The sequence below is a fragment of the Macaca thibetana genome, chromosome 18, assembly GCF_024542745.1.
Source record: "Macaca thibetana thibetana isolate TM-01 chromosome 18, ASM2454274v1, whole genome shotgun sequence".
NCBI lineage: Eukaryota > Metazoa > Chordata > Mammalia > Primates > Cercopithecidae > Macaca > Macaca thibetana.
The window spans coordinates 24,839,200-24,861,243 of record NC_065595.1 but is presented as its reverse complement, the minus strand read 5'-3'; the positions used below and the strand labels follow the sequence as shown (position 1 = coordinate 24,861,243).

At 36.5% G+C, this 22,044-nt stretch overlaps 1 protein-coding gene across 25 annotated transcripts in view; it reads right to left on the bottom strand.

Annotated features, from left to right (window-relative positions):
* The window catches only part of TCF4 (transcription factor 4), a 368,073-nt gene that overhangs the window by 122,762 nt on the left and 223,267 nt on the right, over positions 1–22,044 (bottom strand). For 18 of the 25 annotated variants that reach the window (XM_050767839.1, XM_050767838.1, XM_050767860.1 and 15 more), the window contains 2 exons: positions 5,494–5,623; positions 4,976–5,025 (listed from right to left, as the gene is read on the bottom strand). In XM_050767839.1, the coding sequence (XP_050623796.1) occupies positions 4,976–5,025; positions 5,494–5,623 (180 nt within the window). The remainder of the gene's footprint in view (positions 1–4,975; positions 5,026–5,493; positions 5,624–22,044) is intronic. The other 7 variants (XM_050767833.1, XM_050767835.1, XM_050767843.1 and 4 more) reach the window with 1 other exon arrangement.

Genomic DNA, 22,044 nt, shown 5'->3' with positions numbered 1-22,044 from the left:
GTCATGAATATTTTCTCAGCTTTCACTGTTGCCCATTGTCATGTTATACATGCCGTGTAAATTGTGTGAATAGTTTTGTCCTATTTGAGATGACTTAATTGTGCCACTCTTAACCTCCTTCTTGCCTAAACATTAATTAATAAGCACAATTTTAATATCCAAACCTTATATTCCAGTATCTTTAATTAGAAATGGGTACACTAAGTTTAAAAGTGAATACTAAGAGCTGTCTTAATATTTTACACACTTGCAGTTATACTTCTTCACAAAGTATCTATCTGCAGGGATGAACCTTGAAGAGCTTCCTCTTTTTACGTCTTATCACACAATCAGCTACTTCTAGACTTTCCTAAAAAGGATAGAGCCCAGATGGCTGATATTTAGTTCCCTTGTGATGGATACTGTATTTCAATAAAACTTTCATATTAAAGAAAATTGTATTATTACTTGTTAAAATTTGTTGACATGAAAAAGCATTGTTCTGATTTCCCTATGATCAGTTTCAAAAGTGATGTAGGAAATTATATATTTCTGAGTTCAGTACTGATTTTTTAAATCATATATAATTTCCAGCCCGCTAATAAGGAAAAAACAATTTACCAATATCTCTTTTAAATTGTTCGTGATTTCTTCAAGCACTTGGGAAAAAGGGGGTTTTCCCTAAATAGCTCAAGATATGGATTCAATATCATGTTTGAAATCTTCAAATATGAAAGTTTTTATATAACACAAAATACGTAGGGCATTTAAGGCCATTAGCATTACTCATTTTTCTTGATACCCCTAATAATCACTTCTGTAAAGGAAACTCTAATCCAGACTTAAATATTTCATTTTATTTAAGAATTCTTTCCTTATTAAAATTGGTGAACCTAGTATCTAATACACATTGTTTTTATTTTTCAAACCTACCTATTGATTAACTTATGTCACAAATATTCTTGAAGTGTCCAAATCTTATTTTAGAATCTTTATAATAGTAGAAATTGTTTATCTTAGCATCCACGTGTCCCAAATCATCTCTGACCACTTAAAGTTTGCCAGGTCTTCCTAAGTTTTAAAACAAAAAACATACACAAAACCCCTCTGTAATTTAACGTAGAAAAAAGACTTCACTGAAAAGTACAGTTTTAGGAAAGATCACCAGAGATGAGAGATCATAAACCATTTCTAAGGATAAAACATTCTGTTTCCAGAAAAATCTGATGTTCAAGAGATTCCAGCTGGGGTCATGGTGAGACCATCATTAAAGTTTCAAATCAGATTACAAGTAGAGAGAAATTCCACCAAAGTTTGAAGTAGAAAGTTTGTAGTTAACAGTTTCTGATAAAATGTATATAATTCTGAAATACTTCAAATTCTAAGAGAGAGGTTTTACAGGTTTACATGTTGATGGGCAGAATAAAGTTTCCAAAAGTAATGCCTTTGTTTTGTTTGTGTGTTTGATGAAAGTATCTTAAAACAGCACAATGTAAAATTTTTTGCTACTTTCTAGATTTTAGTACTTTCATGTTAATTTCTTTCAAGAATCATGAATCCTTTTTTTTTCCAAAACTTTAATTTACTATAGTCCTTTTTTCTCTGTACGAATTCATGATTCAATGTGTATGATTATTAGGCTACATAAAACAAATTTGTTGAAATGAGCAGTAAAGTTGCAAAATATTGAGTTTAAGATGAAATATGGTTTGAAACGGAAAACCAAAATGTAGAAATCTAGCAAAACAAGATGTTCTCATGTAGATTCAAGAGCTTAGACATGCAAAATAAATTCTGACATCAACAAAGACAACACTTTGTTACTAAGGTCTTCGCAAAAAATGAGGGCTACGCGAAATTGGGACGTGACTAAAAAGAGCAACATACTAAAATATGAACCGAAAAGATAAAAATGTACTGCGGTAATAAGCAGAGCTCTCGTGGGCAATTAGATAGCTGTCTTTCACACAGGCTTTCCTTTAAAAAAAATAATCTCCCTAGCAAGTACTGGTCTATGTGCACTAGAGGGACAGTCTTCCCCGCTACACACTGTGCTTGTCCTGTAGACCCTGCCTGGTGGGTCTACTGTTATCCCATCATCGTGTCATCCTTCCACAGTGATGTAAAGTCTCTAGATGCAGCACACAGTACAAACACACATTCATGGATCTTGCCAGATCCGTGGCATGATGTCGGGCCAGGCCTATGTTTTCTCTCTCCCACAGATGCTGCAGTGTTTTCAAAACAGGGCCAGGCAATCCCCTCTCTCTCCTGATAGCCTGGGAGGAAGAGCCAGCCTAATGGGAACAGAAGTCCAGTCTCTGCACCACAGGCATGTCACAAATAATACCTGATGATGCAGTGTCACCGTTTAAGTTTTCTTCCTTTTATCATAAGGGAAAGAGAGGGCCCATTTCAAAATGGGGGGGAAAGTGAGTTGCCACAACAGATTGTGACAGATATATTACTATTTGTCATGGTAAATATGTATCAAAGAAAAGATATAAGTGTCTTTATGTAGTCATAATCACTCCAAAGGAAATCTTTTATTATCTCTAATCTTTTAGTATCTGTTATACAAATACTCATACATACTGAAACAAATTTAACAAGTATCTCTTATCAAATAGTCATAATTTTATTTGAGCTTTAAAAAAAAGCATGGTAGAGGTCTAAAAATATAGAAATACAGATCTGCTGGGGGAAAGGTCTGACTGTGTCTACTGCAGACCTTTTTTGGAATCAAGTTAAAATAAATATTTTGTGTGGTGGTAAGCCATGTGGATCTTGCTGTAAGTAATAAGCAATAGATATTTACAACAAAGCTTACATAAACTAAGTTAAATTGCCATGAAAATAGAGCTGAGTTTTTTTAGGTAATGAGTAAATGGATGATTAAATTATAAAATTACCTAAACATGTTCTTCTTGCTCAAAAAATAGGGATAAAAATTTCATTTTTAATTGTATTTTCTTCCTCATATTTCAGAAAAAAAGGCTATTCATCAAAATGTTTCATAAGGACCATGAAAACATTTAGTCAAGATAAAACTCCTAAGAAGAGTAAATCCTAAACTGACCAATGAAAACCAAAAATTAAATGGAATAAAACTAAATTCCTAATTCCCAAGTTTTGTTTATTGGGAAAGAAAGGTAAAATATTTTTATATTTCTGAACGTATCACAACCTAGCAGCAACACCTAAATTGTCTTAACAGCAAAGAAAACACTGTACCAGTAAAATTTTCTAAAGGGGCCAGTTAGCTATAGGGAAATACTTAAAAATTTACAACGAATTATGAAAATTGCTGTTGACAATGATTAAGCATATACATGCCATCCGATGCCACACCAATGCACTCCTCAGAAACTGTCTAGATTTCTACCTAATCTTAGCACTGGATAAAACAAGTTAATTTTAATATGAGGCATAAAGAGGGTAGGATAGCTTTAAGTTTTTTATGGCTTTTATAGGATAGTTATTCCATTGTTTCAGAACATTCAAAGGTCCACTAAATGCATTTAATATTGTCCATATTAAGTTCAGGCATGTTTAAAATGTAAACAGCTGTTAGGACTATATCATTTGAAGTTGTCATAAAACCTATTAAAAGCTAAAGTTTCATCAACATTAAATCCACCCCTGACTTCAAGCTTAAAATATGTGATAAAATCCTTTGGGCATATCAGTCAATTTCAATACAACATAGAAATTCAAAGAATAAACAACTGAGTACAATTTTAAGTGATGTATTGATAGTTGAAAGTGACTACTTTATACACCATTGGCAATCTTATTTACACAATATTTTTCTATACTTATGAATAATTTTGTGATGCTTCTTCAACATCACCAACTCTATGATAATCAGCACACAAAATTTACTCTTTTTCCTGATAAGACTTATTCTGATACATTCATTTAATAATTGTTCGGATGAGCTGAACTGAAATCAAGTCAAATACACAGGTGTTTGGGTTAATCTAATCTTAGCACATTTGCAAAACCTATTATTCTTCTAATACATCAAAAAGGAAATGAAACTAATATGCAAGCATTGATTGGTAATATACTTTAAGAAATCTAAATATGATTTTATATTAAAGTATAAAAACATAATAAAGTTCATTAGCATTCTTTTCAAAGAACTAGTACTCTACAGAATTAAATCAAAACTTTATATAACAGGAAGGAAGAATGAAAAAAAGAGGAAGGATAAAGAAACAGAGAAAGAAGAGAGGAAACTATGTTTTCATTTTATGTAAGGAGAAAATTACCAGAAATGGACTAGTCCTAAACAAAATTAAATACAATTCTCTAGAAATGTAAGAATTCAAAATATGATATCATGTATTAAGTTGTGATTACAACCAGCTTTTGCTGTGCTGGGGACCTGAGGGCGGGTGGGGGATATTAGCAACTTCTGCATAGAGCTCCAGCTATTAAAAAGACCCAGAATGCTCTTGGTTACAGCTGACTTCTTCTAGTTGTCACCTGGTAGTAAAGACACAAATGGCTACTGATGCAGCTACCTTTGCAGCCTTTATTCAGCAACCTCTCCAGAAAATAGAGACATTCTTCCTGCACTCTGGGCTGAAACCCATGTAAATTTTTCCTAAATCCTCTCCACAAATCTCCTTTCGCATGCAAATCCATAAATCATCATAATACTGACAAAGAATTTAACCAACACATGAAACTAATACTCATTCTCTTGAAAGCCCTGTACAGGTAAAACTCCTCAAACTTCAGGCACCTTTTCAAGGCTCTCTTTAGAGCTTAACCTGCTGAATATCAACATAACTTCCAGGAGGAGAAATTAATCACTCCAATGTGGGTCAGGCGGCTGGATGTGCAGGTCATTTCTACCTCATCCACCTTCTAGATAAACATGCTGCTCTGGGCGCATGGAAACTCATTTACTTCTATCTCCTTCCCATCGATACAAAACAGAACAAAATAAGCAATATACAAAGCAGAAACAAGCAGTACTTACTGAAGATGGCAAACCTGGAGGAACTTTTCGAACTTTCTTTGTCTGTACCTCTGAAAGAAAATGAAGATGCTGTCAGCTCCCAAATGCCCATTTTCCTAACTAAGATAGATTAAACCACAAAGACTTCTAGATGATACCACATTTCCTTAAATCAATACCTTAGCAAACTGTAGTTACCATGATCACATCTGATACTAGCAGAAATTAAATGCTGCCTTGTTCTTAAAAATGAAGACATTTAACTTTTTGCTACTTTGATCTTTTAAAAGCTTCCTTATGGGTGCAGCCAAGAGAAAACTAGAAATAAGCAGACACCAAAAAAGTTCTGCTACCATAAGTTGTTAACATACCTACTCAGTGTACTGGGGTGAAGTCTCCAGGATGACAACTGAGCCAAATTTTATGGTTTTTTGGGGGTGCGAGGTAGGATGAGGGGGCGATATTTTAAAGAAAGAAAGAAAGAAAAAAAGAAAAAGGCATAATCATCCCTCAGGCATTCAAACAAAGGAATACCTTACCCATGGCACTACTGTGAAGAGGCCTCCTTCGGGGATTATTGCTAGAATACTGATAGTACTGGGAACCAGGTTTGGTGGGCGAAAGGGTTCCTGGGTTGCCCATATCCATGTCACCTCCAAGGAGACTCTGCTAAAAGGTTAAAAAGGGAAAAGAAACATATAAGGTTAATTTTTTACTTTCACCACCTCCCAACTGATTGTTAGCACTTAAACCAATGCAATAAAGCAAATGGCATCTGCTAAGCTGAGACAGTTAAAACAAAACAAAAACTCAAAAGAAAGGCAGTCTAAGAAGCTATCACAAAGTTTGTGAATTTTTAATTCTTTACTTTTAGAAGGAAAGTAGATGATTCCCTTTAAACAATATTTTTTTTAAGTTTTTTAAGATGACTCACGTTTTAATTTCACAAAACAAATGGCATTTATATAAGACTAATGTTTCCTTTCTCTAGACTTAGGCTCTTATCTGGGAGCTATTCATCCCCTTCCTTAACAAGAAGAATCTCATTTTGTGAACGCACACAACTTCCCCCGGCTGCACGCACTGGGAGTGAGTGTAGCCTATGAACTCGACTGAGAACCCTGCCTCTCTGTACTGCGTATCATGATTCTCCACGAACTGTCATAGCACCCACAGAAGAGAAAATGCCAACTGAAACAAGAGGAAATTCAAATCCTCACACTAACTCTCAAAATTACAGAAATAGCAGATATTCCACGCTAACAGCCACAAAGGACTTCAGAATGCTCCCTTGAGGTCTATCGGAAGCTAAGACACATCCCACAGATTGAACATTTACCTGAACACTAGAAAACTTCCACAATAACCTATCAGTGTGACAATCATTAAACTTTTAAAAATGATGACATCAGAAAGATTATATATAATATTACATTTTCTAAAAACTACATAGAAACTTACCCATAATATATAAATCGTCTGATTATACTCTGCATTGAGCACATTGTTCTTTTAATTATTCTGATATGCAATAAAACAAGAGTAGACAGTACCATTTATATTAAGAACAAATTTACTGTTTAATAAAGAAATTTTAAAATTAAGTACTAAAAATCTAACTTTATCGTTACTTGTAATCAACTTTTACTGACTGAACTAATTACTGTCCTTGATAAAGTACAGAATGTGTTTTCCCTAATCTAAATTCTAATCACCATGTCACTCACAACAGACTTAGGGATGCTTCACTAACACACTATTCACATGCAAAATACTCTAAATAGGCCAATTATGACTCTGCCCCTGTTCCCTGGTTAACCCGCTGAGAACTGAAAAATTTCACAAGGCAGTCACCAACTAAAACAAAGCGTCCTTGTTTTAAATTAAGACAGTCTTTTTGATTCCTAAATAGCTCAACAAAGTGGCATGTCTTCTAGTGAAAGCAGTTGGTCAAATATGACCCATAAGCTGGAAAATCAAAAATTCAAACCTCCCCTTTCCACTGCCATATAGCTAAATATCATAAAGAGAACCTCTCTATTCCAAGGGGTTTTTCTGAGTGTTGGATGAGTCATATATAAAGGACTAATCAGCTGCTGACAAGCTCGCCTTTACTGATTCCAGCTCAAGACTTTTTCAAGAGATATGTAATAAACATTACTTCAAAATACAACTTCAAGGATGAGATTTCAGATTTTGAAAGCACATTTTGAGTAATAAACTCATTGCTAGCATCTTAATGTTTACCACATAAATACCTGATAAAACCAGATTTATCAGATAAAAATCTGACATCTATATGCTCAGCTATTGCCTCTTTTGAACCTAAGAGACATATTAAAACACTACACAATGCAAACTAAAACATAAGGCTTATTATAATAAAGTTTTGTATAAATCAGAAATCTAGTAACAAATAATTCATCATTTAGGAGTGGCATTCAAAAATGTTTGAATTTCAGCATAAATTTCACTCTTGGCATTTCTTATTAACAAAGAAAGTTATAGTGAAGTCTGTGTCCAAGTTTTCTTCGAAATTTCCATCAATAAAGCTGTGAATGATTTGAAATTACAACCTCCTTACAGTTTGGTAAATCCACAAATGAGTCTTCATTTCATTGGAAAGGAGTTTGAAAATAACTTCGTATTCTAGACACAAATCACCCCTATTTCTTCATTTTCCTTTTTCTAGAAGTATATAAAATATTCAGAAAAGGGCTGAGCAAATACGTTGAAATGCTTGCTTGTGTTTTTAAATGAGTTTAACCACTGGTTAATTCTTCTTGGTCCTGGTGGCAAAGGTTTTCACTCTCAAGAAATTAAATGCATTCAAGAGGTCAATCTAAAAACACACACTTGCTACACTGTCTTTTAGCAGCATTCACAATGGAGCTGTGAAAAATATAAAATGATAACTACAAAACAGCTACAGGCTGTGGTTGACCTTACTGTTGCTAATTTAAAAGAAAATAATTTCATGGGCTAGTCATAATAAATCACACATCTAACTGTTATAGATGCAGGCGCAAGGACTATGTGCAGTAACATAGTACTAGGACCAGATAGCACTTACAAACCTTTAGTGGTTCCTGTTAATCTTTATTTTTTTCACAAAGCACATTCCTGTTTCTTTCTCCTTAGACCTGTTTGTTCCTATTTCTTTCTCCCTTGGACAATAGAATCATTCTTCTAAAGCAACAAAATAAACATTTCCTCACATTTAAGGGGGCCCTAAACACCTCCTTAGGGAAAATGAAGATAAAAATATATGTGTTCTTATTATAGAGTATACTTATAAAGTGAACAATGACCATTTACTATTGTTTGGCCTTTACGTCACATACTTAACTCTCTGTAGCGATGAGAAAGATAAATTTTCCACTGGCTGAAAAATCTGAGTTTACGAATTTTAAAAAGTGAACAGCGTGTGATTTAAATTAAATTTTGCACAAAATGGATAAGGTATTCATTTATATTATGAATTTACCTGCATATATGTGTGTGTGTGTGTGTATATATATATATATTATATATATATCTAAAGACAAGTTTATGCTTGATAAAAGTTAAGCTTGAAAACTACATCTGCTTTCAAATGGGCAAATTCATCCTAGCCTTAAACAGGATTATAATGGTTTTAGGTTTTTCACATTGTGCAAGCTCATGTTCTGCGGTTATGCTGGGTCCCAGTAATAGGCTGCCCGAATCTGCCAGGAAACACTGGAGGCAGATGTGGCATCTGGCAGAGCTAACCTGTAAATCTTAAACCCATAGTTTAGCATTTTACTTAACTGTCCACAGTGTGATGAGACAAGCCCTTCCCCTTACTCGCTCCTATTTTTTTTCCCAAAAGACTTACAATACCATAACCAACGAATAAAACACACCGACTTTGTCAACCAGGTTGCAATGTTTTGGGGTTCACCCTCTGCAGCCAATTCCCCTGCAAATGGCCATTCCTAACTTGGCCATTCAAATCCCCAAATACAGCACTCTCTAAGTGTCTTTTTCAATTAAAATTTGGTTGTTTGTTTTACATCAGATTTGTTTGTTTTACATCAGATATGGGTCTCAGAATGTCTTTCGAACACATTCTCAACTCTGCCCCCATTCCGTTTCGGGGGAGCTTCTTAACAACCTTGATCAACCACTGAACTTTGCTTATACAACCAAGAAAGCAAACCATGAATTAAACTTGAGTAACAGAAAAGCAGCATATATCTCAAATTAGATTTATAACTGAATGGTAATCAAAAATAGAACTCCCTGCTTGAAGCTTAAATTATCAACTTTTTTCTTGTTAAACTAAAATCATCTTGCTCTGAACTATTATTTCATTTCAGTCAGCACTTTAAATGTAATGGGTGGGTGGTACATTTCTAAAAGGGAAGATTATATTTACACTTAATTATAGATATGACTGAGATCACAGTACGATGAATACTGCTTTTTTGGCTTATAATTAATGCATCTAATAGGTGAATGACCTTGAATTTCAGAGTTGGAACGTGGGAGAGGCAAAAAAGAAGTAGGAGAAAGAAACTCTCTGGAGAAAAGCAAATGTGCCCCTGGTTTCTCAGGGCTTTCTCGATTCTGCGTCACTCCCATTACGTTGTGATCTGGTATCAGACACAACATCTTGGGGGGATGCTGCAGAACAGAGAAAAGCAGTCTCAGATGAAACCAGATTAAGCTCCTTTTCTGAACTATTGCCAAATGCTTGTGAGTCTAATTCATGTTTGGGTATTCTAGTACTCACACAGCTGCAATTCCATTCTTTCATCACAAACCTAAGTGATGTATAGTGGCTTTGTATGGTTAACTGACTCTATAAAGCCAGGATTTTTAAAAATTTTAATACGGAAAAAAAATTCTGAACCACTGTAAAACTTATGAATGCAAAATACATGTGTAGGTATCTACCAGACTTTGTGGCGTTAAATGCAAAACACACATTCAGTGAAATTACAAATTAGATTTGTTTAAAATACCTTTTATCACAACTGAGGTCATTTCTACATAGTTAATTCTGCACAGAATTGGGTTTTCAAAGACACTGCTGAATAAGATTCCTAACAGCCATGGGGAAGTTTCTGTAAATCCCTGTCGAATAGTTGCTGCTGAATTTGCCATTCTGACCACAGAAGGGCCATTGCTGACTTACTACAGTAGCAGGAGGAGGGCGATAATTTTGCTGCTGTTGGCACATACTCTGCAACCTAGAATATATCTCGCACCAAAGGGCAATGAAGAACACAATATTTCCACCTGTCCACTTTTGAACTTCAAAGCTCAAAACTGAAGGTCAGTCTTTGGACAGTCTTCATTCCTGATTCCAAGAGTACACCTTTATAATTTATTTTCGTTTCTGTCCTATGCTTGGTTTCAACAAAAGAGGACTTGGGCAACTTACAAAGAGTAAGATATCTTGCAAATCAGGAACCTAAAAGACCGCTGTGCTGTAGAGAAATGCAAATTATTGAAATTATTATTTAGCAAATATTTTAAAAGGCTTTTTGTCAGTGTTTTTTATTTCTACATTAAACATGTAATGCACACTGTGTCTGTAACAAGTCAGAAGTAGAATTCAAATCTATTAAGGAAAGAGGGAGGACTTTAAGGTCACACCAATCTGGTTAAACCTTAGCTCAAAGAAATACAGACAATGCAGTTGGGGGTTAGTTATGCAACTGCTCTAAACCGTATTTTCTTCCTCTGTAAAAAGGGACTAATAAGAGCTCTATCATAGCGTTATCAGGAATAGATGAAACAACATATGTAAAACGTTCTGCAGAGCCAGAGTCCAGCACAGAGCTTACCTCTTCCTTATGTCCCACACAAAATAGTCCCATATTACAATCCACTGATTATTATTGAAAAGATGCATCAAAAGTTATGAGTGATCATTAGATTATCTATTTTCAGATAAAAAAGTACAAGCTGTGATAATAATTTGGAAAAGTTACTACAAAAAGCTAAAAATGAGTTATATATGGGAGTCTACATAACAACGATGACAGCCTCATGGCCTAGAGCTACGCTGGCAACAAGAAATGACTAGGTTTTTTCCATATTTAATAAAGAAATTGCCCAACAATCTCCATAATTAAATTTAAGTGGCCATGTTCCTGAAACTGCCACAAGGATGAGTTCAGTGGCTCCTTTAATTTTGCTTTTGCACGCATGAGCAAATTGCTACTGTTAATTCAACTATAGGTATGATCAAAACTAGTTACAGTTAGCCAACTAGACATACAAAAATAAGAAATGCATTATATGGGATAGAATTTCATAAATCTTGTGATGTTACATTTGAACTCTTGCTAAAGTATTAGTCACTAATAAATAACCTCAACTATCTTTCAATTTTGTGTTTTGCCACTTACAAGGGCAATTATAGGCATTTAATGAACTTTTATGTGATACTTACCAAGTGCTGTTTTAAAAAAATGTATTTTACTTCTCCAAGAAATCACAAAAAAATAAAAATAAATGAACACACTCCATAGGTTTGGTTGGAAATGTACGTAATTCCCAAATAATTCAACTGCCTTACACAAAATTATTTATTTTAGTAGTGATTGTATTTCACCAAACATTCAAAAATTCAAATACATTGTCTTTCCTCATAAGGAAACACAACACCTTATATTTAAATGTTATAATGTGATGCAAAGGTTGCCATGGTAACTAGTACTTAATGTATAACAGAGTAACAGTCAAGTAAAGACTCATGCATTTTGGTATGGAAATTATAACTGCCCAAGGGTTGGCAAGATTTATGCATATACCTATTTGACTCTCATATTTTTTAAAAAAGAATATATTATTTATTGTATACACTAAAGCGAGGAGGTTTTCTGATGGTTTCTGAAAATCCATTCTGGAATCCCAGGTTATCTATTACATATTAAAAGGGGGATTATATTTGTTGGTGGGAAGGTAGAAATTTAGCAAAAAGAAAACATTGAGGCAATCAGTAACCTATAATAAAAAATGGATTTGAAGAAATCTTATGTAAGCAATACAAAATTTAAGATAACTATCTTCTTTGTCAGTTTAAGCTCCTTCTCAGTTCAGGAAGTTCATTTAATATATAATTCACTATGTAGTGAGTCGATATGCTATAATCACTACTTGCCTTAAAAATGTTTCCTTCAGCAATTCTGTGCCAAAGTAAAAATAGAACAATTTGAATACGACCTGTTAATATACTAGGGAATTAGCAACACTTTTGCTATAAATATAAACATGTAGCTATAATAAATGTGCTGAAAAATATATTTGGCCAGGTTGCTATTTTAGCAAAATAAAGGCATATCAAACTGTCACAAATCAGTCTTCATCATATTGGGTGGAAGTTCCATTTCAAGGTCGTTGTAAATATCTGCCCCTCTGAGCAATATGGCAGCCATTTTTATGTAATTGGCCTCCCTGGAGACAGGGACCAGGGTCATGTGGCCTACTCAGCACCCCACACAGAAGCTCAATTATAGCCTAATGCCCAACTCTGTAAGATATCACTAAAACAAAGTATCCCACTAACAATCTGCACTTGTAAATAAGGCGACACATCCATCACATGATGGGCGGAAACATTATCTGGAGAAGCAGTAAATGCTCAATGTAATCTTTAACTCATCCTGAAATTATTTAAGTCCTGACCTTCCTTCCAAAGCTATGCACAGCTTCAAGCCAGTCAGAACTTGATGAGCACTAACATTTTACCTCCCAAGATTCTTTCTTGAATATCTGACCAAGAGTGTATGGCGTAAAGGTCAAACTAGTGGATATAGCAGCTAAAAGAGGAAATGACTTCTTCATGTTTTAACGTCCCACACCTGCCCCTGGCACAGAGACCTGCCATGGCAAATGCTCACTAAATATTGAAGTAAATGCAGAACTAATGCTATTGATCAAATCGAGGGCTTAAATAACTACTGTGTTTCTGTTTTTTAGCATAAATCTTATCTTTGAGTCATTCCAACTACTACTGCTGCTAACAATAACCACCATACTATTAGCATAGATAGTAATAGTAGTATGAGGAGGAGGATGGATGTGAATATAAGAAGAGTGGCAAGGATGGTAGGTGTAGTAGGAGCAGCAGCAGCTACAAGTCACAGGGTCCACTGAGTGCCAGGCACAGGTGCAGATCCTTTACATGCTAACAAGGCAGATGATACAAACCCCAATGTACAGATAGGGACATTCAGAGTGGTTATGTAACCTGACAAATGTCATGTGGCTGGCAAGCAGTGGAGCCAAGCTGGGAATTCAGTTAGGTTTGACTTCAAAGCCTATGCTAGTTCTCTGCTCCACACTCCCCGGCTATCTTCTGTGTACTTGGTTTTTCTCCCCCTCCCTCAACCATTAGAAGGCTCATTTTTAAGTCAAGAGCTTATCCTAAAATTTACTCCATAGGAGCCCATCTAATTAAGTATGGTCAGACAAACCATGGTGTGAGTGCAACTTACCCCGTGGATAATCCTGGACAATCTGTCTAACCTTGGTGGGCAAAGTTCCTTGTCTGAGAAATGTTGTATAAGAATGCCTACCCATGGTAAGAATTCAGTTAGATAATACAAAGTGCTTAGCAAAGTTCCTAGCACTTACTGAGGCTTAATTGTAAGGAGTATTTTTAAATATGTTGTATATTTAAAAATCTTACTATATACTAATACAGAATGTGTTATAAATTTGGATGAAGTGATACGATGTATGATATATAAGTCATGCATAGAAAGATTATATAAGTTTCCAATAGGCCCAAGACACGTGAGACTGTAAAACAGCATGCCCGCTTGGACAACTGAAATCTCAGTTCTTCAGTCTGATCTTCCTACTACCTCCACCTCTGCTCTCCACAGCTGCCTGCCACTCATCTCTAATCTTGATCTCCACAATGGGGTCAATCATATTCTCTAAAAAGGTTCAAATTCTTTTTCTTTTTCTTTATTATTATTTCTTTTCCCCCAGTCTTCTTCCATTTCAGTCCTCTTCCCTCTAGACGTTTCCTTTCACTTCATCTGAAAAATTCATCTGTTGTAACATTTATAGCATTGTGTGGAAAGTAACTCTTTTTTCTCCTTTCTAATCTGTGAGATCCTCAAGGGCAGAAAGTGAGCTCCAATCATCTTTGCATTCCTGGCATCCAACAGAACGGGCCCCAGTACACAATATGCCCTCGGTACAGGCCAACTGGATAAGATAATTTATTAGCTATGGAAGATGCTTGCATGATTTCAACCATCACTAGTGTAAACATGCCTTCTCCATCTCTACCCCAGCAGACACGTAATTCCTCCATCTCTATATTCAGCCCTGTCCTCAGCGTTCCTCCTGTGCCTCTGGAGTGGTTTTTTTTTTTAAGAACATTACCTCGTGAATGCTTCATACAAGACGTAAAATTTGATCCTTAATATGCAAAAGGCTCAACGCATCTTTTCCACAAAACTTCTGCTGATTCCTAATTACACTCTCAGTCCTTTAAAGTACATTTGAAGAGTAAGAACTTGTAACGTCTGTGAGAAAATCAGTTGTTTTTCTAGACACATGATGGCTTACTTTTGTTCTTACCTATGACAGGTTTGGTTGAAAATGGTGAAATTTCTACAATACATAGGGCTATTAAATGGTTCATCATTCACCCAAAGGGCCCTGTTCTAAAAAGAATTTGGAACAGTTGGGATAATGCAGGCACTGCTCAGGAGAAACAGATTCAGTAGTGCCATATAATTCAGTAGAAGAAACACAGAAGGAGAGAGGACAAAGAAACAGCAAGAGAAGGGAATGGTTACTGTGGGAACACAGCATATGAAATACGTTAGGAGAACTTAAAACGGCTGGCTAAAAAAATGACTCCCCTTAGTAGGTAGCAAGGAAGTCTTAACATGATATTGAGCACTTGGATTCTACCTTCTTAACTACTGACAATAGGCTGGGTCAGCTAGGGTCAAAGCCACAAAAATAGCCATCGGAGACTAGAGATAGAACTTAGATAACCAAGACAACAACTTTAGAATTGAATAAAAATTTCGGTATGTTTCTTCATAGGAAGTGATATGGCCCAATTTTTCTTAGACTATGCATGCATCAATTTGTCTGAACTCTTCCGACAATGTCAACTTTTCCAGAATGGCACAATTAAATACCTAAAAACAATCTTCTAAGACTGAGGTCACAAAACATTTTTTTAAAGGACCAGATAGAAAATATTTTAGTCTTTGCTGGCTATATGGTCTCTGTTGCAAACTCCCAACTCTGCCATTGTCATACTAAATCAACCGTGCATAATATGTAAATAAACAGGTCAGACAGTGTTCCAGTAAAACTTTATTAATAAAAAGAGGCTGTTGGTTGGACTTAGCCTTAAGTCATAATTTGCTAACCGCCCTCCCCCTCTTTCTTTTTGAGAGAAGTCTCTCTGCTGCCAGGCTAGAGTGCAGTGGTGCGATCTTGGCCCACTGCAACCTCCGACTCCCAGGTTCAAGCGATTCTCCTGCCTCAGCTTCCTGAGTAGCCGGCACTACAGGTGCACACCACCATGCCCAGCTAATTTTTGTATTTTAGTAGAGATGGGGTTTCACCATGTTGGCCAGGATGGTTTCAATCTCTTGACCTCGTGATCCACCTGTGTTGGCCTCCCAAAGTGCTGGGATTACAGGTGTGAGCCACCACACCTGGCCTGCTAACCCCTTTTCTAAAAGAAAGGTATAGGACATATTCTCAATGTTCAATTACACTGCTGGGGTAGAACTGTCATGAGATTTATGGATGCTATCTTCAGACTTCTCTCTCTCCATCATCCAGCCTCACCTAGAACACTGGTGCACTGTGGACAGAATTGCCCTCCTAAAATCCAGAGCTGCTCCTGTTCCTTCAAGCAGACAAAACTTCAGAGCTCGAAAATGCTGAGCCCCCAGCTCTACCCATGGCCAATCTAGTAGGAATCTACCTCCCAGCCCACTCCTTCCTCTTTCACACATTTCTCCACTAAGATGCACTGAACACCTACTATGAGCCAGGCACTGTTCTAGGCACTGGGAAGACAGTCCTCATCTGTCTCTTCCCATCCCTGCAGCCTACCTATAGTCAGAGTCACATGGAATTGCTCACAGTTTCCTAATTACTCTCTAGCTCAGACAAACGTTTCTCTGCACTTTTACAAAGGCTAACCCCTCTTCCTGGAAGACCCTTTCTTCCCATTCCACAGCAGAGAAGCCACTTCCAAACAACCCTGAGGACTGGTCAGCTGTCATTTACTTGAGACTCCTTCCCCAACATAGCTGGGGAGGTCAGCTTCCCTACCCCGGGCTTCAGGCCACTCCCTTATCACAAGGCCTTGGCATTACAGGCAGATGTGGGAGGGAATGTCCTCATTGTGGAGTCTCAAGCACCAGCACACACATGCCACTCAGTAAATGGCAGCAATCATACAAATAACAGCAAATATCCATACAGTGCTTGGTATGTTTCAGGCTGTTGGCTATGCAACTTATTTAATACTAATAACCCCTCAAGGAGGGGATTCTACTAATACTGCTTTACAAATAAGGTGGCCTGAGGCAGAAATAAGTGAAGTATCCACCCAAGATTATTTGAAAAATATTTGAAGATGCATGAATAACCAAACTGTGTGAACTCCACTCATCTTTCTTACATCTTCTGGATTCACACTGTTCCTGGAAATCTCACATCTGAAATTTTCAGTAATCAACTCATGCTAATCCTGAAATCACATGCTTGGAGCCTCCCAACTGCCTTTTCCTGTCTTATCTCCAATGACTGCCAGTTTCAGAATTTTAGCTCTAGTTCAAAGAAAATGGCCAGGTATGGTGGTTCATGCCTGTAATCCCAGCATTTTCAGAGACCAAGGTGGGAGGATCACTTCAGCTCAAGAGTTCAGGAGTTGGAGGCTGCGGTGAGTTATGATGGCACCACTGCACTCCAGCCTGGGCAAGAGAATGAGACTTTGTCTCCAAAAAAAAAAAAAAAAGAAGAAGAAGAAGGAAGAAGAGGAGGGAGAGGAGAGGAGGGAGGGAGGGAGGAGAGGGAGGGAGGGAGGGAGGGAAGGTAGGAAGGAAGGAAGGAAGGAAGGAAGGAAGGAAGGAAGGAAGGAAGGAAGGGGAGGGAGGAGGGAGGGAGGGAGGGAGGGAGGGAGGGAGGGAGGGAGGGAGGGAGGGAGGGAGGGAGGGAGGGAGGAAGGGAAGGAAGAAGGGAAGGGGAAGGGAAGGGAAGGGAAGGGTAGGAGGGAGGAGAAGGAGGAAGAGAAGAAGAAAGGAAAAAGAAAAGAAGAAAACATGTATCTGACCTTGACCTTTGGGCTCCAATGTCCCTTTTTTGAAATCCATTCCTAACTTGCTTATTCCATAAAATCTTTGTAAAAATAACTGGCCTCCAATCATTCGGTTTACTCAATATTCACACACATAACATTATAACCAGCCTTAAATGTTTATGAGAAAGATGCTATTAAAATAACAAACAAGCAAATAACTTTACAGAGTTAGAACAGGACTGTGATCTTTAAGTTTCCTTACAGTAATTGTAGAGCATTTGCATTTATAAATATTCTATTTTCCCTCCACGGATGTAAGACAGAAATATTCTTATTATGTTTTCTTATATTTCTCATTATAAATATATTTAGATATTCAGCATACGACACTGACTTGCTCAACTAGTTCACAAGCCAGTTTAACAAAAATCATGAAAGGATTCAGCAGTATAAACACTTTTAAAAGACCGAAATAATCTTGTATATCAATTTTTAAAAGAAAATCTTTTCACACAAATATTTCCCAGGAAAGTACTTGCATAAATGTGATTAGATGACTCAAAATTAAAGGAGACTTTAATGCAAATTCAAACAAATTCCAAAGACAGAAAAATGAATAGGGTAGAGAAGACACGAATTCTAAAGTTTATCTGGAATATTAATGTATGATAATAGTTAAGACAATTTTTACAAAGATGTAAGTTGAGAATATATACATTTTAAACAAGGTAAATTAAAGCGATGTGTTGCTGTTGCCTGATCAGGAAATATTACAGAGAGATTTATGGCAAAGTTGTCATTGCAAAAAAAAAAAAAAAAAATCAATGAGAAAATGATAAATTATTCAATAAATGGTAACTAAAGTTTGTTTAGCATTTAAGGGGGAAAATTTACATTTTTGCTTCACACTTTATACTAAAATACATTTAAATGCAAAGGTTAAAACATGAAAGCCTGAGAATAAAATATAAGCAATTAAATAGAGATGGCCTTTGTTAGCTATGATATTAGCGCTAGAAAAATTAGAACATATTGGGACCCAGAGTACATACTTGTTTTTCAAAACATTACCCAGCTGGGCGCGGTAGCTCATGCTTGTAATCTCAGCACTTTGGGAGGCCGAGGTGGGTGGATCACTTGAGGTCAGGAGTTCAAGACCAGCCTGGACAACATGGCGAAACCCCATGTCTCTACTAAAAGTACAAAAATTAGCCAGTCGTGGTGGTGCATGCCTTTAATCCGAGCTACTCAAGAGGCTGAGGCAGGAGAATTGCATGAACCCAGGAGGCGAAGTTTGCAGTGAGCCAAGATCGTGCCACTGTACTCCAGCCTAGACAGAGTGAGACTCTGTCTCTAAATAAATAAATAAATAAAAATAAAAGCATTATCCAATCCACACAAAGAAAAGTTGAACAAAAATATTTTTAACAAATATTTAATGAAAAGATAAATATTCTTAATAAATAAAAAGCTCTTACATTGTAATAAGAATAAAACTAAATAGACTGGGGAGGAGGAACATGAACCACTCCTTTATAAAAGGAATGAATTTGAAATTTGGCAATAAATATATGACAAGCTATTTGGCAAATTTAAAATAAGACAAATTTTCAACTGCCAGTGAGGAAGTTCACTTTCATATATAGCTAATGGGAATGTAATCTGGTATAAACTTCCTGGAAGGCAAGTTAAAATGTACTGCAAAATATTAAAAGCATATGCCTCTGACTTAGAATTTTCAAGTTAAAAATTTTAACTCTATGGATAATACTGGACAAGTATACAAAAATATGTGTGCACAGATGCCTATGGTAACATTATATCTGTGAAAATTTAGAAAAGCCTAGCAGTAGTTTTATTAAATTAATGAAGATAAATAAAACAATGTGGTAAATTTACATTTAATGAAAAAGCATGTTTTTAAAAGTAGCATCTGTAGCATATGACCTGTTTTCCTACAAAGTATCTTCAAGTTTAACCATTCTCTACAATTCCTCCATCCTCAGTCAAATCATGATGTTCATCAGAATATTTCTCATTTCGGCAAATTCTGTGGTTTATATTTGTTATAAAAAACATAACCTGAGTAACTTCACAGAGTCCCGCAAGGTAACTTTAGGTAGTAGCGAAAGGCAGAACAAAGATTATCTTCATTTCAGAAACCTCTCTCGAACTTTGTTTACTGCAGGATAAAGACTAAGTTGATTATGTCTGTGCACGCACACACCAGGTGAAAGCTGCCAGGGGAGTCTATCAGATACTCGAGAGCCTTCTATAGAATGTACTGAAATCTTTCAAAGTCTATATATATGAGACAAGACCACCTGACCAATTTTTAAAAATCTGTAAGCTAAGTTGATTTTCATTTTCCACATGGAGACTGTCATTATTTATAATTTACTAATGTACATTAAAAATATGTAAGGGCTGGGCACGGTGGCTCATGCCTGTAATCCCAGCACTTTGGGAACTGAGACGGGCAGATCACAAGGTCAGGAGATCGAGACCATCCTGGCTACTACGGTAAAACCCTGTCTCAACTAAAAATACAAAAAATGAGCCAGGCGTGGTGGCATGCACCTGTAGTCCCAGCTACTCAAGAGGCTGAGGCAGGAGAATCGCCTGAACTCGGGAGGCGGAGGTTGCAGTGAGCCGAGATCATGCCACTGCACTCCAGCCTGGGTGACAGGGTGAGACTCCATCTCAAAAAAAAAAAAAAAAATATATATATATATATATATATATGATGGCTGGGCTTAGCAGATGTGTAGATTCTACTCTTGCTGGGTCCCACTTTTCTGTTAAGGCTTACTTCCTTACTGCTTTTGCCCAAATTATTTCTTGCAGAAGCACTGGATAAATGCCTGCATTGCCATGGAGTGAGAACAACTTCGGAGTGGGTCAATTCTGCAAAGCAGAGTGGCACAAAGCAGTAATCATGCTGTTTTCCTCATCTGCCAAAAGTCAGCTCCCTAATGCTCTCCACCAACCAACAATGGACCTTACAGTGAGTCCATCAGCCTTTCAACTAATAGGCTTTGAGGGACAAACAAGATACAAATCTGAAGTTTTGGTTGGGCACAGTGGCTCATGCCTATGATCCCAGCACTTTGGGAGGCCGAGGTGAGTGGATCACCTGAGGTCAGGAGTTCAAGACCAGCCTGGCCAACATGGTGAAACCCCATCTCTACTAAAAATAAAAAAAAAAAAAAAAAAAAAGATGCATGCCTGTTATTCCAGCTCTCAGGAGGATGAGGCAGGAAAATCACTTGAACCTGGAAGGCAGAGGTTGCACTGAGCTGAAATCGCGCCACTGCACTCCAGCCTGGGCAATAAGAGCAAAACTCCATCTCAAAAAAAAAAAAAAAAAAACCAAAAACAAAAACTAATGTTTTTTGTATGGCAGGAACTAATTGTAAAATTGTTTATACACACACACACACACACATATATGTTGACTATGTGGATAGGCCTTCTTTATTTTGTATTTCTAAATCTTCTGTGAACTGAAAGAAGGAAGACATTCATTTGAGGGATTTAAAAACCTTTATGAAAAGTGATTCTTGATTTATTTGTTATTTGGCTTTTGTTTTTCTTCAGAAAAGGTAGATATTTATTTGTTCATTTGAAGGTTCACAATCTCTCGCCCTCAACTATAAAATTCCAGAAGGTTTGAAAGCTGTAGTTTGTGACAAAACCTGAACTAATGTGAGAATATCTACATATCCACAGTTTTTGTCTTACTAGGTGTATCTATTCATATGTTTTGCTATAGAAATAATCTACATATACACTGTGGCTGTTTCAGACTTCACTGGGGAGTTACACAGGACATGTTATATACACCATATTAACTTCATAAAATGCAAATGATTCTTAAATTCTGAAATAACTATGGCCCCAAGGGTTCTAAATAAGAGACGGTGGCGTTTAACAGTCCTTTTCCTACAATGTGCTTAAAGGCGTGGCTTAAAAGAAAATTTACTATGTCAATCATCTTTTAATTACTTTTAGAGATAATGTCAACACCTAAACCTATTTAAAGAAAAAGTGTCTTTCAATTGCCTTAGAATATTCACACCTAGCCTGTTCAATTTTGGCACATGTATTTGACTACAGCCAGTTTGTCCAAACCTAGTGGGTCCTCTACAGGAAGACGGTGTAGCATTTTACTTTATTGTTTGCCATAGAGTCATTTTTTTCATTGCTGGGGAGCATTTTCGTATGTTTGCTCCATGGTCATTTTTGGCTTTACTGAAGAGCATGCTTATATACACATTTTCATATGCATATACATTTCAATATGTATATAAGCATGATCATAACTATTAACAATTTTAGTTGTTTTGATTTGAAAATTACTTACCTGGACATTTAATTTTAAGTGTTATTTGAAGAAAGTTCGATATACCCAAAATAATTTATGGTTCAACCACCCAGGTTTTACTCATGTGGTAGAGATGAAAATCATCTCCCTTAGGGCCAAGGCGATCTTTGCTCCATAATACATCTTGTACATTCAAAGCCAAAAAATTTCTCAGCACACAGCTCTAAAATTGTCAGGGCAATCTGGTGTAGACCAGCTGTGTACATGTGTTCATGGGTGTGATTAATTATGTGTGCTTATGTGTATGTGAGTGTGTGTATGTGTAATAAACACATAAAAACAATTGATATTAATTGGTTTATTTGTATACTTCCTCCATCCCAACACACACAAACCTATCTGCCATCCTCCCTCCTTCTGCAAACATACAGTGCAAGCCTTGAAACTCCTATTCCTTTGCCTGAATGGCCAATGCTGGGTAAA